General features: G+C 40.5%; 1 protein-coding gene and 1 pseudogene across 7 annotated transcripts in view; both read right to left on the bottom strand.

The window, feature by feature from the left end:
* The window catches only part of FAM120C (family with sequence similarity 120 member C), a 98,777-nt gene that overhangs the window by 33,832 nt on the left and 50,281 nt on the right, over positions 1–14,664 (bottom strand). For 4 of the 7 annotated variants that reach the window (XR_010747894.1, XM_066357556.1, XM_066357557.1 and 1 more), the window contains exons 5-9: positions 9,452–9,554; positions 8,812–8,888; positions 7,973–8,250; positions 5,383–5,656; positions 4,579–4,750 (exon numbers count right to left, since the gene is read on the bottom strand). Coding sequence is in view for 4 of the 7 variants with exons in the window: in XM_066357556.1 (XP_066213653.1) it covers positions 4,579–4,750; positions 5,383–5,656; positions 7,973–8,250; positions 8,812–8,888; positions 9,452–9,554 (904 nt within the window). In the remaining 3 variants the exon portion in view is untranslated. Of the gene's footprint in view, positions 1–4,578; positions 4,751–5,382; positions 5,657–7,972; positions 8,251–8,811; positions 8,889–9,451; positions 9,555–14,664 lie in introns of those variants that run through there. The other 3 variants (XM_066357559.1, XR_010747896.1, XR_010747895.1) reach the window with 3 other exon arrangements.
* Positions 1,117–2,488, bottom strand: LOC136385744 (SWI/SNF-related matrix-associated actin-dependent regulator of chromatin subfamily E member 1-like; annotated as a pseudogene).

Genomic DNA, 14,664 nt, shown 5'->3' with positions numbered 1-14,664 from the left:
CTGTGAATAGATTTCTGTGTAGATTTGTGCAACCACCACCACAACCAAGATACAGAGCTATTTCATCACCACAAAGATTTCCCTTATGCTACCTAACCCTTCTATGGTCACACCCAGTACCCTCCAGCATTATTCCCAGTCCCTGGCAATCACTAATCTGTTCCCTAGCTCTATCGTTTTGTCAATCTGAGAATATTATATAAATGGAATCATACAGTACGCAATCTTTTGAGACCGGCATTTTCACCTAGCATAACACGCTTGAGACCCATCCATGTTGTTGCATATATGAATAGTTCATTCCTTTTTTGCCAGATAGTATGGATGTACCAGTTTAATTAACCATTCACCTTTTGAAGGCTATCTGGGTTGTTTCTGGTTGGGTCTATTATGAATAAAACTATTATTGTACTTTGTGTATAAGTTCCTGAATAAAAATAAGTCTTCATTTTTCTATGATAAATGCCCAAAAGTATAAACACTTGCGTTGTATGATAGGTCTATTTTTAGTTTTGAAAGAACTACCAAATTATTTTCCAGAGTGGCGGTACCATTTTAAATTCCTACCAGCAATTTACAAATGATCAGTTTCCCTACACCCAATCCAGCATGCGGTATTATCAGCATTATTCATATTAGCCATCCTAATAGGTATATAATTAATACCTCATTGTTGTTTTAATTTGCATTTCTCCAATGGCTAATAATGAACATCTTTTCATACCTTTATTTGTCATATATACATCTTCAGTGAAATGTCAGCGTGTCTTGCTGATTTTCTAACTGGATTGTTTTTATAATGTTTAGTTTTGAGAGTTCTTTATATATATTTTAGATACTGGTGTAGATTTGTGGTACATGTACATTTATGGATGTTCAATTGATCCAGTACCATTTATTAAAAAGACTATACTTCCTCCACTGAAGGTCTTCTGTAGCTTTGTCAAAATTCAGTTGGCTGTATTTGTATGGGCTATTTCTGGGTTTCCTATTCTGTTACATTGACCTATGTGTCTATATCACTGTAGGTACTAGTCTTTTTAAAAAAACACCTCAAAAACAGTTTTTTCACTAAAATAGTATTTAGTATTTAGAACACATAAAACAAGGCAACATTTATTCTTTTTTCTCATCCTCTGGTGTATGGGATCAGTGGGTGGTTCCTCCATTCCTGCACTACTGCTCTCTGAGCCAGTGTTACTTTCACTGGCCCCTTTCTCTGCTATACTGTCTTCCCTCCCTGTCCCCTCTCCTTATCCTTAGGAGCAGATGTGCCTTCTTCACCATTCTGTTGGCTTTTGGTCATTCCTTTTTTTGCCAGATAGTATGGATGTACCAGTTTAATTAACCATTCACCTTTTGAAGGATATCTGGGTTGTTTCTGGTTGGGTCTATTATGAATAAAGACTTCAAGATATGTCTCCTCTGTCTCCACTGGAATGCTACCATCTTCATTCTTTACTTCAGTTTTATTAGCTGCTTGCTCTTTCTCAGGACCAATACTTCTCTGGCTGCATTCAGCTTGTTCTGTTGTCTCCTTCTCTCTTTCCTCCTGCCTTTTGTGAGCCCACTCTTCTGCCTGTGCAACTTTAGCTGCAATGTTTTCCATATCCACAACTACTTTCAAATCCCACAACCTTTAAGTTCATTCATTGTTAAATCAATCTGTGCTTTCCAGGAATTTCCCTTTCTTTTCCGGGCATCACTCCTCTATTTGAAGAAGGTTGGTTTCTAGTTTCACTGATGGACCATTAAGGACTAGACCTGTCATTTGAGGAACCTGCATTCTAGCTATTGTGACAATTGACCAAACATCTGGTACCACACTCTCACTAAGGGTTTTGTTAGTGATGAGGTGGTGGTTTCTTTGGAAAAAGTGGTGGCTGTATGCTCATGTGAGGTTCTCCTTTCTCCAGGCGACACTGCCAATGTCGACTTTCTTCTTCTAAAGTGGTTCCGCATGACTTCTTGCATTTTATGTAAGAAAAGTATGCGGAGGAATTATGCTAGGCCTTCATAGATTCATTGTATTCTATCTTTCCTGCTTCATATTCATTTAAATATTCTTGTTTTTCTTCAACAGTGAGATCTCGCCACATGCCACCAATAATCTTGCCAATCTCCCACAACTTTAGGTCAGGGTTGGAAGTCTTTACTTGGTCCCAGACCTTTCTGCTGTACCTCGTGTAGGGCATCAGCAGCTTACCTGGTGGCTTTGGGATTTGGAATTGTAATACCAGAGAATGCTGTGACCCAGCTCTTGGCTCCTGGATTTCCTCCCAGACTGTAGTAGCTGTTTTCCACAAGATGACTATGTATTATATCCCACAAAACCTGGTGTGTTGGGCATTTGGGTTGCAGAAGCTGGCATGGGAGGTGGGGCATAAAATGGTCTTTTACACATTTTGGAAGATTGGTTCTCAGTTCCTGAAGAATGAATCTGAGACACCACAGGCAGAAAATACATCCACGGCTCTGATCTTACTTCCATTTGTCTAGTGCAGCGGTTTTCAACCTGTGGGTCGCGAGCCCGGAATATTTCCGATGGCTTTAGGTGACCCCTGCGTTTTGGTCGTTTGACCCCCGCCGGGGTCGCGACCCACAGGTTGAGAACCGCTGGTCTAGTGCATACCCTGCCCCTCCGATACAGTGACTGCTCCCAATTTATTTTTACTTTTCATAAAGTTTTAGCTATTCTAGTTCCTTTGTCATTCCATATAAATATTAGAATATTCTTGTCTCTACAAAGACTTCTGCTGGGATTTGGATAGGAATTGTGTTAAACCTGTATATCAATTTGGAAGGAATCGACATCGTCATTATGTTGAGTCTTCCAATTCATGGACATCTATGTCTTTCCATTTATATAGGTCTTTCTTTCTTTCTTTTTTTCTTTCTTTTCTTTCTTTCTCTCTCTCTCTCTTTTTCTTTCTTTTATTATTTAAATTTTTTTAAGCAAGAGAGACAGGGACAGACAGGAAGGGAGAGAAATGAGAAGCATCAATTCTTTGTTGCGGCCCTGAGTTGTTCATTGATTGCTTTCACATATGTGCCTTGACCAGGGGGGCTACAACAGAGTGAGTGACTCCTTGCTCAAGCCAGCAACCTTGGGCTCAAGCCAGCAAACTTGGGCTTCAAGCCAGTGACCATGGGGTCATGTTTATGATCCCATGCTCAAGCCAGCAACTCCGCGCTCAAGCTGGGGAGCCCGCTCAAGCTGGCAACCTTGGGGTTTCAAAAATGGGCTCTATACACTGCACCAATGTAATTTTTAGTTCTTAATTTCCTTTTTTATATCTTATATCTCTTTGCTAAGTCTATTTTTAATTCATATTAAGCATGTTCACAACTACCTGTCAAAGCATTTTTATTTGAAATCCTTTTTAGGTAATTCAAACATCTGTGTCATCTCAATGTTGGTGTCTACTGACTTTTTTCTTAGCCAGTTTGAAATCTTTCTGAGTCTTTGTATGATAAAGGATCTTTCAATTGACACATCGACAGTTTGGGTATTAAATCTTGTGTTTTAGCAGGTCTTTTCTGACAGCACTCTGGTGGTTGACAGGGTATGCTGCCTACTTCCAAGTGGGAATGGAAGTGCTGGCTCCCACTCACCCTTGTCTGACAACCCCCCCAAATAGGAGCAAGTAGGGTACCTTATCTCAGTCTGGCAAGGGTAGAAGAAATCTAGGCTCTTTATTAAGCCTTTGCTGGTGGGGGTAGGGGTAGGCTACAGTTATCTGTGGTGTTTGGCTGAAATAGTGGTTATTATCTTGAAATTTTATGTATTGCTAGGTTGTTCCTTTTAGGTCCTTTGGATAGAGAAAGCATGTTTTTCTTGGGTTTTTCATTGGTTTGCACGTCTTAGCATTTCTGGGCTGCCAGCTTGTCCCACATCCAATCTGGGATATATGAGGCAAAAGTAAATCCAAGGTCCTTAGCTAGTCTAACTTTTTATCTTCACCTTCTAGAGTGCCTAGTGTTTCTTTCATATGTAATATCCTGGGCTTTTAGTTGTATTTAACAGGAGAAATAAGGAAAAGTATATCTACTCTCTCTTCTCAGAAGCAGAAATCTAGAAGGTTCGTTTGAACACACTAATTTGACCATTCTCTCTGAAACTTAAAAACATCTCCATGGTAGCCTGACCTGTGGTGACACAGTGGATAAAGCATTTACCTGGAATGCTGAGGTCACCAAAAAACCCCATGTTTGCCCAGTCAAGGCACATATGAGAAGCAACTACTAGTTGATGTTTTCTGCTCCTCTCCCACCCCCACCCCTCTCCTCTCTCAAAAACAAAAGAAACAGAAAAAAATCTCCATGGCTCCAATTACCTAAATGATCAAGTGCCAAAATAAAAACCTCATTAAGGAGGAGAGACTGTGTCAGATACATCTCTACATTCCCCAAATCTAGCACGGTCCTTATAAGGAGTCGTCGCTCTGAATGCTTAATAGTTCATTCCCCATACCAATAGTATCGTGGTAAATTATACATTATCTCAAAAATTGCTCAGTAGCCCAAAGTATAACATGCTTACGTGGCCATATCTCTCAAAGCTAGAACTACACTTACGTTCCACAGGCAGCCGCCGCCGTATGGCCAGGCGTTCCATTTTCCGCTGTGTCTCTGCCAGACTGAAAAGGACGCCGTATACATACTGACGAGCTGACCGGAACAAGAGAACAGCTGGAGGCAGCTCCATGTTACACTCGTCCTCAATACATACAGGGATCTTAATCTCACCCTAGTAAGAAAATGGTCCAAGGGAAAAGAGAAAATAAGTTACCTCAAGGTTTGAAATTGAGCTGAGAAGAACCAGTAATGAATGATAGCCTAGTCACTAAATTTTCTACTTGTACTTAGAGTTTTAGACTAAAAAGAAGCTGCAACAAGCCCAGCTGACCATAGCCAGCTTAAAGCTATGTTCCCCTTTTAAAGGTTCTGCTATGACTGACTAGCTGGCTAAACAGGAAACGTCCATCTTAGACATTTTGCTGAGAGAGAAATTCATATGGTAAGACTGAAAGAAGGGAACAGCTCTGGAGAAGTAGGGGAAGAGGTAAAGAACAAGGACATACAGGCTCTTCTTATATTGTGTCTACCCTTAGACCAGAATCTACCAAGATGGTATATTATCCTCTTTGAGATCTCACAATACACTTCTTCCTGGGGTCTCATTCACTGCACAGTCCCATTTCCTGCTGGTCTCTCCTCACCTAAAACCCTTAATACAGTGAGAAGCCCCAGCACACTTGGTCTCTTCATCTCCCTTCAATACCAATAATCAGAATTTTCTCTGGCAACTCACACTTCTCGGAAGTGTGAAGTACACTGTCAAGAGCAGGGAGGGAGGGAGGTAGTGAGATACTCTCTCACCTTAGTGAGGACATGGTAGATATATGGGTACATAAGACCTCTTCGGTGTCTGTGTTCGGCAACCCGCAAGACTTCTGGAGCTACCGGAGGTAAGGGCGGAATGGTGATGTCCATGTGGTTCCTCGTAGACATAGAAAGCAGAGATGGTATGTGGGGCTCACTATCGCCCAGGGTAGCATCTGAAACTCTAGCCTCAATGGGTTGTACCCAGGACCCTCTGTCACCACTTGGATCCTCCCATCCAGGCTGCTGTTGAAATGTTTCTGGTATGTGACTAAAAAAATTTAGAAAGACAATGAAGAAAAGAGAAAAGTGGTTAATAAAGATATTCCAGCTCAAGATGTCTGTTCTGATCTCAACAAATCTTACAAATCCTCTGGAAGTTAGGACACTGGTTAGCAATGGATCTGTTATCATTCTACTCAGTGGCCATTACCACTCACCTGGCTTCTTTGAAACAAACCAAAGTGATAAAAAATTGTGGGAACTGGCCCTGGCCGGTTGGCTCAGCGGTGGAGCGTCGGCCTGGCGTGTGGGGGACCCGGGTTCGATTCCCGACCAGGGCACATGGGAGGTGCGCCCATTTGCTTCTCCACCCCCACCCCCCCTCCTTTCTCTCTGTCTCTCTCTTCCCCTCCCGCAGTGAGGCTCCATTGGAGCAAAGATGGCCTGGGCACTGGGGATGGCTCCTTGGCCTCTGCCCCAGGCGCTGGAGTGGCTCTGGTCGTGGCCCCCAGGAGGGGCAGAGCATCGCCCCCTGGTGGGCAGAGCCTCGCCCCTGGTGGGCGTGCCGGGTGGATCCCACTCGGGCGCATGCGGGAGTCTGTCTGACTGTCTCTCCCCGTTTCCAGCTTCAGAAAAAAAAAAAAAATTGGGGGAACTAATTTTGTGCAATGGCAGTATCGTAGTTAATGAGTTTATCCAGGGCACGACTATTGCTAATTAAAAAGTTGTGGGAACCATTCCGAATCCTATGCATCATATAAGAGGCCATGTTTAGAGTCTGCTTATGTTCTAAAAAACTGAAACCTCAAAGCAGCCTTGTTTCCCATAAATAATCTAAGAACAAATCAGTTAGTACAAAATCTAAGTATTTTAGTCCTCAGAACCTGTTTCAGGTACTAAGAATATACCGTATTTCCCCATGTGTAAGACGCACCTTTTTTGGAAAAAATTTGGGGTCTAAAAACTGGGTGCATCTTATACAGTGGTGGTAGATTTTTTTTACTTCCATTTTCAGCTTTTTCATGCTTGTTTTTGCACACGTTGAAGACAGTGATTCGTCATCAGACACATGAGGACAAACTAATGGATGGGAGTTCTGACAGTGATAGGGAGTTGTATGAATTTTATGATGAATAAAACTTGAGTTCAATAACTTTATGTAATACTTTTTCCCCCCAAATTTCGGGCCCCAAAAGTAAGGTGCATCTTATACATGGGAGCTTCTTTTTTTTTTTTTTTTTTTTTTTGTATTTTTCCGAAGCCAGAAACGGGGAGGCAGTCAGACAGACTCCCGCATGCACCCGCCGACCGGGATCCACCTGGCACGTCCACCAGGGGGCGATGCTCTGCCCATCCGGGGTGTCGCTCTGTTGCGACCAGAGCCACTCTAGCGCCTGAGGCAGAGGCCACAGAGCCATCCTCAGCGCCCGGGCCATCTTTGCTCCAATGGAGCCTTGGCTGCGGGAGGGGAAGAGAGAGACAGAGAGGAAGGAGAGGGGGAGGGGTGGAGAAGCAGATGGGCGCTTCTCCTGTGTGCTCTGGCCGGGAATCGAACCTGGGACTCCTGCACGCCAGGCTGACGCTCTACCACTGAGCCAACCGGCCAGGGCACATGGGAGCTTCTTATACATGGGGAAATACCGTAACTGCATAATTAACTGTTTCAATACTTCAACGGTATCAATTCTTTTCATTTTTTTACATTCAATCTACTGCCCAAACAAATTGAGAAATGACAGCCATGATATATAGCACACCCATACAAGGGCTTCCCTAACTAGCTGCTAAGCTGCCTTTTACTCCATGGCCTGGATATCCAAAAATTACCATGTGCATAGGGTCAAAACGAGCATGAAGTGACCAAGCAGAGAGAGCGTTGTCTTACCTTGTTTAAGAGCAAAGAGCCACAGAGAACAGCCAGAGACATACACTTCCCAACACCTGTGACCGAGTTAGCAGTAAAAGAATACAGGTGCTTCAGTCTGAGCAGTGGTGGCACAGTGGCACAGTGGATAGTGCGTTGACCTGGGATGCTGAGTTCCCAGGTTTGAAACCCCAAGGTCACTGGCTTGAGCATGGACTCATCCAGCTTGAGAGCAGGCTCACCAGATTGAGCATGGGGTTGCTGGCTTGAGTATGGATCATATCAATGCTTGCTGGCTAGAGCAAGGGGTCACTGGCTCAGCTGAAGCCCTCCAGTCAAGGCACACATGAGAAGCAATCAATGAACAACTAAAGTACTGCAACTATGAGTTGATGCTTCTCATCTTTCTCCCTTATTGTCTCTTTCTCTTCTCTCTCTCTCAAAAAAAATACAGATGCTTCAAAAGTCTGTTTCTTGGGCGCCTATCATACAGATACTTACTCAGAGCTGACTCCATTTGGCTCATCACCATCAGAAGAAGAAGAGTGGGAAGAGTCTGGTCCCAGAGGAGGTGAGGCTTTGGAAGTCAGGTAATTGGGAAACTGTGATGAAGAGTCATAAGAGACAGCCCAACTGGCAAAGGGGTTGTCCTGCATCATAGGATCCTCAGAAATAGCATGGGATTCCCCCAAAGCATGGGGGGGGAAGAGAAGAGAAGAGTTGGGTCCCAATGGGAATGGTGGTGGATATTTCATTTTCTGGGGCGCGTGGTGAGAAAACTAAAGAATAAAACAGACAGAAAAGCTCTTTAACATTTTACCAAGATGATTCCTTCAAAAGCTGTGATATAGCAGATGATGTCAGTAGCAGGGATTATTAGAATACAAAGAACCTACTGAGAAGAAAAGAAAGGGGGAAGACATTGGGGGGAGGGGAAAAAGGGGGGGCTGAGGAGAATACAGGGGTAGGGGGAGATATATTTGGTGGGACACTTGAATCTATGTAAACAATAAATTAAAACTATATAAAAAAAATAATTCTAGCAGTGATGTATGGACAGAATTCTCCACAGGTAGGACAATGGACCAATCCATGTCTCTTAAAACCACTCTCCAACATGAACTAATCTACCTTCACAACGCCCTAGTGGTTACTGATTTGGATATTTTCTTTACATAGTCTGCTCACTTCAAGTTGAGAAGGTGACATAGGTATATATAGCCTTGACATTCTGATAACATTGAGTCACCCTAACTCCTTAACTGAGATTATAAAAATCAGAAAGCCACTTATGTCTCTAATGCTAACAAATGGTCTCAAACCTCTTAAAAGATACTTACCATTGGCTTCCCCGCAGAAACAGTGTTCATTTGACTTTGTGGAAAGGGAGGATTTCCAAGCCGATTATTACGAAAACCTGAAGCCAAGAGAAAGGGCTATGATTTAGCCAATCCTAGTAATTCTACCGTGTTACATTCTGTTATCCCCACATGACTTGAAAAATTATCATTAATAAATAAGTAACAATTTATCAAACTATTATGCATCATGCTAGGAATCTTCATAAATTACATCTGCTAACACCCTACACAGTAGGTATCATGAGCCACCTTTAATACAAATGTGACTAGCTAAGATCACACAGCTAGTAAACAGCAGAGGTGAAATTCAAACTCAAGCCTGACACCACAGATAGGGCTATTTTATTGATACATATACAAGGCCACAATGGAGCACCAGAAGAAGCCCAAGCAAAGGAAATGGCATTGGACCTCATCTAAAACTTTGAGAAATTGGAGACCTGTCTCATGTTACCTCTCTTATTATATGGAAATCAAAAGAAGAATGTCTATCAAATAGGAATGACTTCTGGGAGGATGCAATACAAACAAGTGATTCTACTCTGGCCCAGGACTTTCTGAGGAATTACCTCAGTTTCCTCTATGGATAGAATAGTTCTGGGTCAGATGGAAGCCTTACCTAGAAAGGAGGAGGAACCCACTGGCAGCGAAGAGATTTTGGTTGTGACTGAATAGTACTCAACTGCTTTCTTGAATCGTTCTATTTTATCTTCCGTCCTGGACTGGATGTTGCAACATCAGATGTTCAGAAGAAGAAACAACATAAGAGTATCTTTTTCATGCAATTTATAATTTGAGAGTCAAAACAGTAGCAGAAATCAAATATTTAAAGAAACCCAAGAGAGAAATTATTTATGTTGCAGGAAATATTAGATAAGGAGAAAGCATTATAGAACATAAAATCTGGAAAATATTTTTAACTGTCTAAAAATAAATAAAAATTTACTAAATTGTGTGCTATTCTAAAATGGTCACATAATCATGAGAAAAATAGATAAGGACGGGGGGAAATTACATAGTACCACCAGCCAAAGATATTTTGGTGTGTCTTCTCCTTCCAGTACTTTTTAAAATGAACTTTTTTGTTGAAGTAAATAGCTGGACTATTTCAATACATATATTTTACTATAGTTAATACCTTACTCTATGTACTATTTTGTATTCTGCTTTTATGGTAAGATAATTTTGAATGGCTGCATATTTTCTCATTACAAATTTATAATAAACAATGCAACTACTTCCCTAATACCTGACACTTAGGTTATTTCTCACATTTCGCTTTTATAAATTATGCAGCAAAGAACGTATCATATAAGATTTTCTGGATTTCAGATTATGTCCTTAGTTAAATGTCTCAAAAGTGAAATTATTGGTTCAAAAGCTATGAACATTAAAACCAAAGCACTTAAACACATACAAAACCACAATATGACATCACTGTTTATTCACAGAATGACTAAAATTAAAGATTATAAATATCAAGCTCTGGCAAGGATATGCAGTAGATTGCCAGTAGGTGTGGATTGGTACAGTTTGGCAGCTTCTTATAAAGTTAAACATATATTTACCACATAGCATAGTAATCCTACTCTTAAGTAATTTACCCATGAGAAATAAATATATTTGTCCACCAAAAGATATAAACAAGAATGCTAACTATACCTTTATTCATAATAGCTCTAAACTAGAAATAACTCAAATGCATATCAACAGAAGAATTAATTGTGGTATATTCATATAAGGAAATACTATATAATAATAAAAAAGAGTGAAGTGCTGATACATGAAACATTGGATAAATCTCAAAGACATATTGAGAGAAAGAAGACAAACACAAAGAAATACATATAAAGTTCAAGCAGAAGCAAGACTAATCAATGTCAATAGAAGTAAAAATGCTGTTTACCTCTGTAGGGCTGGGGCTAAAAGGCTTTTTCTTGAGAAGCCTTTTATAATGTAATTTTAAAATCCTCTTGAATATAATTTTATGACCTTCATATTTCATTAAATGGAATATAAGATATTAAAGTAACTTCTAATTTCTCATTGTAAATAATGCTCTGATAAGCATGTTTTTAACATATATTTCTTGGGTTATTTCATAGGGCAAATTCTTAGAAGCAGAATTACTAGGTCAAAGGCTATGGTCATTTTCATACTCTTAAAAATTTTTTTTAAATTTATTGACTTTTAGACAGAAGAGGAAGAGAGAGAGAGAGAAGAAGTGGGAAGCATCAACTTATAGTAGTTGCTTCCTATATGTGCCTTGACCGGGCAAGCCCAGGGTTTTGAACCAGCAACTTCAGTGTGTGTTCCAGGTCAACTCTTTATCCACTGAGCCACCACAGGTCAGGCCATTTTCAGACTCTTGACACAAGATACTAAATCTCATACCAGAATAGATATCATAAGTAATACTCTCATCATCAATGTGTGAGAGTGCCCAATTTGCCATAGTGTTAAATATTTTCTACAAAAGATAACCTATTGACTACAAAAAACATTTATCTTATAGTAAAATTAAAATACATTAATAAAAAAGGAAAACTTAAACTTATCTCTCAGAGTTTGTAACTATTAACAGCCCAGAAACCAGATAGTATTCCAAATTTCTTTATGTGCATATGTGCAGGCAAACACAGACATCAAGAAAATCAGGATCTCCAGGCCCTGGCACGATAGCTTGGTTGGTTAGAGTCATCCCAAAGCACAGAGGTTGCTGGTTCAATCCCTGGTCAGGGCACACACAGAAACAGTTTGATGTTCTTGTCTCTCTCTCTCTCCCCCTTCCTCTCTCTCTAAAATAAATAAATATATTTTTAAAATCCAGGTCATCCAGCCTCACTTACAAACAAAATCACTCTGCTTTTCAAAATAATGAGACTTAATATAACTGTTTGAAAAAAGAAAAAAAAAGGATTCCATGTCTAAAGAATGTTTGATTAGTGACTTACAGCATATCTACATGCTTGAATAACATCCCATTGTGTCAAGGTTTCATGATTTATATATTCATTATTATTTTGTTAGTATATTGAATAATATACATAATAATTAAAAACAATCTCCTACAAGATACAGGTTATACAGAGTCTTCCTTAGCATCTCTACCTCTGTATCCATGCCTCTTCCCAGAAGTGACCACTGTTACCAGTTTGGTGTATATCTTGTCATAACTTTTGCTATATATATAACAGTATTTCCCCCCTCACATAGATGAAATGAAATCATCTGTTTTTCAGCCTGCTTTTTATACTTAACAGTATTCTTATAAGCTATTCACTGTCAGTGAGTACAGGTCTCTGACTCAATCCTCCTATATACAAAGTATGCATACTTTCTTCAATGTACCAATGTCCGTTCTGTGTCCTGACAGACAATTATTTACTCTTCCTTTAAGGGGTACTAGCGGTATAAAACCTTTGGTTTTCTATGAAACCTGTATTGTCTTTTTTCTTTGCCGTGCTTATTTATTTGCTTCTGCCTCCCAATTTAACCTCAAGTTCTATGACAACAAGGAATGACTTATTCACACTTATATCCTAGTGTCTAGCATGGGACCTTGCCTGTGGAGGTTCATTTAGTATTTGATAAATGATCGTATTAAATAAAGTCCTACCCTTTCCTTGTATACATCCACAAAGGTGATGTTTATGAAAATGATACAGCAACAATGAAAAGTGCAGAAGACATAATATTCAGTGAAATAAAGCAGGTTAAAAACTTTAAGATGACTACCACAGCACATCAAAGCACACATGTAAAAGAGACACGGAAACACTGTAAACAATTTAGGATGAAATTAGGAGCAGTCTCTATCTTAATTTTTGGTTTTTAATTAAAAAGGTGACCTTTGTTATTAAGAACAGATATTAATCTAAGTTCCAAAATTCAAGGGAAGTAAAAGCTATAATATTAAAAATAGTCAATAGGAGATCCAAGATGGCAGCAGAGTATGTGGAACCTACACTCACCTCCTTCCAGGACCATGTAATTACAACTAAATTATAGAACAATCATCCTGAATAACCAATTTAAGACTAGCTGAAAAAAGGTTTTATAGCCAAGAATTTACAGAAAAAGCCACACTGAGACTGGTAGGAAGGGCAGACATGAAAAGGGCTGCCCTCACTCCCATGGGAGGGGGCTGAAGTTACAGAGGGATTTCTCAGGTACAAGGGGTTTCCCCTGGGCAGTGAATGGTCTAAACCCCAAACCAGGTTCTTCAGCAGGAGCACCAGAGCCAGGAAGAGGCACCCATAAAACATCTGGCTGTGAAATCTGACCCAGGCTCAGTGCTGGTAAAAACCATCCTTAGTGTATAGCTTGATCTTCCTGTGTGCACCCAAGCCCAGCAAAGGCAGCCACAAACTGTGGAACGCTTGTAGCTCCAAACAGTTGTCAAGGGCCACTTACAGGCAAGGTCTTACATTGGCCCGCACCAGATTCCCTCCCGAAAGATCCAGAACCAACACGCCTAGTGCTCAGCTTCAGATTAACATCAGAGCAGGATCCATAAGCAGCATATCCTAAGGCAGATTTTGGCAGGCACCAAACCCTGCTGAAGTGAATCCTGCCGCACGTGGTCAGCACCTGCACAGCAGCTCACACACTATGGTCAGGATTAAGCCTCACAGTCAGCCAGCCCGAGGGTCAATCCCATAAATGAACGAGCCAATAGCAATCAAGACTCAATTACAACAGTAAGGCCCATATAACCAACATAGGGGATATTCCTGGAGCACCCAGCTCATGTGATCAAGGAGACAGTGTCACTGGGTCCTACTGGATACCTACTATGCAAGACCACACCATCAAGACTAGGAACCATAGCAGATTTATCTAATACATAGAAATAAGCACAGAGAGGCAGCCCAAAGGGAGAGACAAAACAACAGCCCCCAAATGAAAGAACAGAAGAAACCTCCAGAAAAAAGAGCTGTATGAAATGGAGGCAAACGATTTATCAGATACAGAGTTCAAAATAATAGTTATAAGAATGCTCAACAGCATGAAAAGGGACATAGAAACCATAAAAAGGGACCAGAAATAAGAATATAATATCTAAAATGAAGAATACACTGGAAGGAATAAATACAAGGTTGTATGAAGCAGAGGACAGAATCAGCAATTTGGAAGACAAGGTAGAAAAAAAAAACACCCAACCAGAGAAGCCAAAAGAAAAAAGGAATTGAAAAAAATGAGGATAGTTTAAGGAACCTTTGGGACAACATGAAGCATAACAACATCTACACCACAGGGGTACCAGAAGGAGAAGAAAGACTGAAATCATATCAAGCATCTTACCATATCAAGCATCTGATCAGAATGGTACAAAATTATAAATCAATTACAAAAGAAAACAACCCTGAAAAACACAGACATGGAGGCTAAATAACATATTACTAAATAATAAATGGGTTAACAATGCAATCAACAAAGAAATCAAGATACCTTGAAACAAATTAAAATAAGTACACACCCTAAAATCCATGAGACACAGCAAAATCAGTCCTAAAATGGAAATTCATACCATTACATGCCTATCTCAAGAAACAAGAGCCCTGGATGGGTACCTCAGCTGGTTCGAGCATTGACCCAATCCAATAGGCTGTGGTCACAGATTTGATGCCAGGTCAGAGCACATAAAAGAATCAACCAATGAGTCTGACCAGGCTGTGGCACAGTGGATAGAGCATCAGACTGGGACACAGAGGACTCAGGTTAAAAACCTCAAAGTCACAGACTTGAGCCGCAGGCTCATCTGGCTTGAGTGTAGGCTCACCAGCTTGAGCATGGGGTCACTGGCCTGTGGCTCAAGGTCGCTGGCTT

Source organism: Saccopteryx leptura, chromosome X (genome assembly GCF_036850995.1).
Source record: "Saccopteryx leptura isolate mSacLep1 chromosome X, mSacLep1_pri_phased_curated, whole genome shotgun sequence".
In the NCBI taxonomy this organism is placed as follows: Eukaryota; Metazoa; Chordata; class Mammalia; order Chiroptera; family Emballonuridae; genus Saccopteryx; species Saccopteryx leptura.
This window is presented reverse-complemented; position numbering and strand designations above follow the sequence as displayed.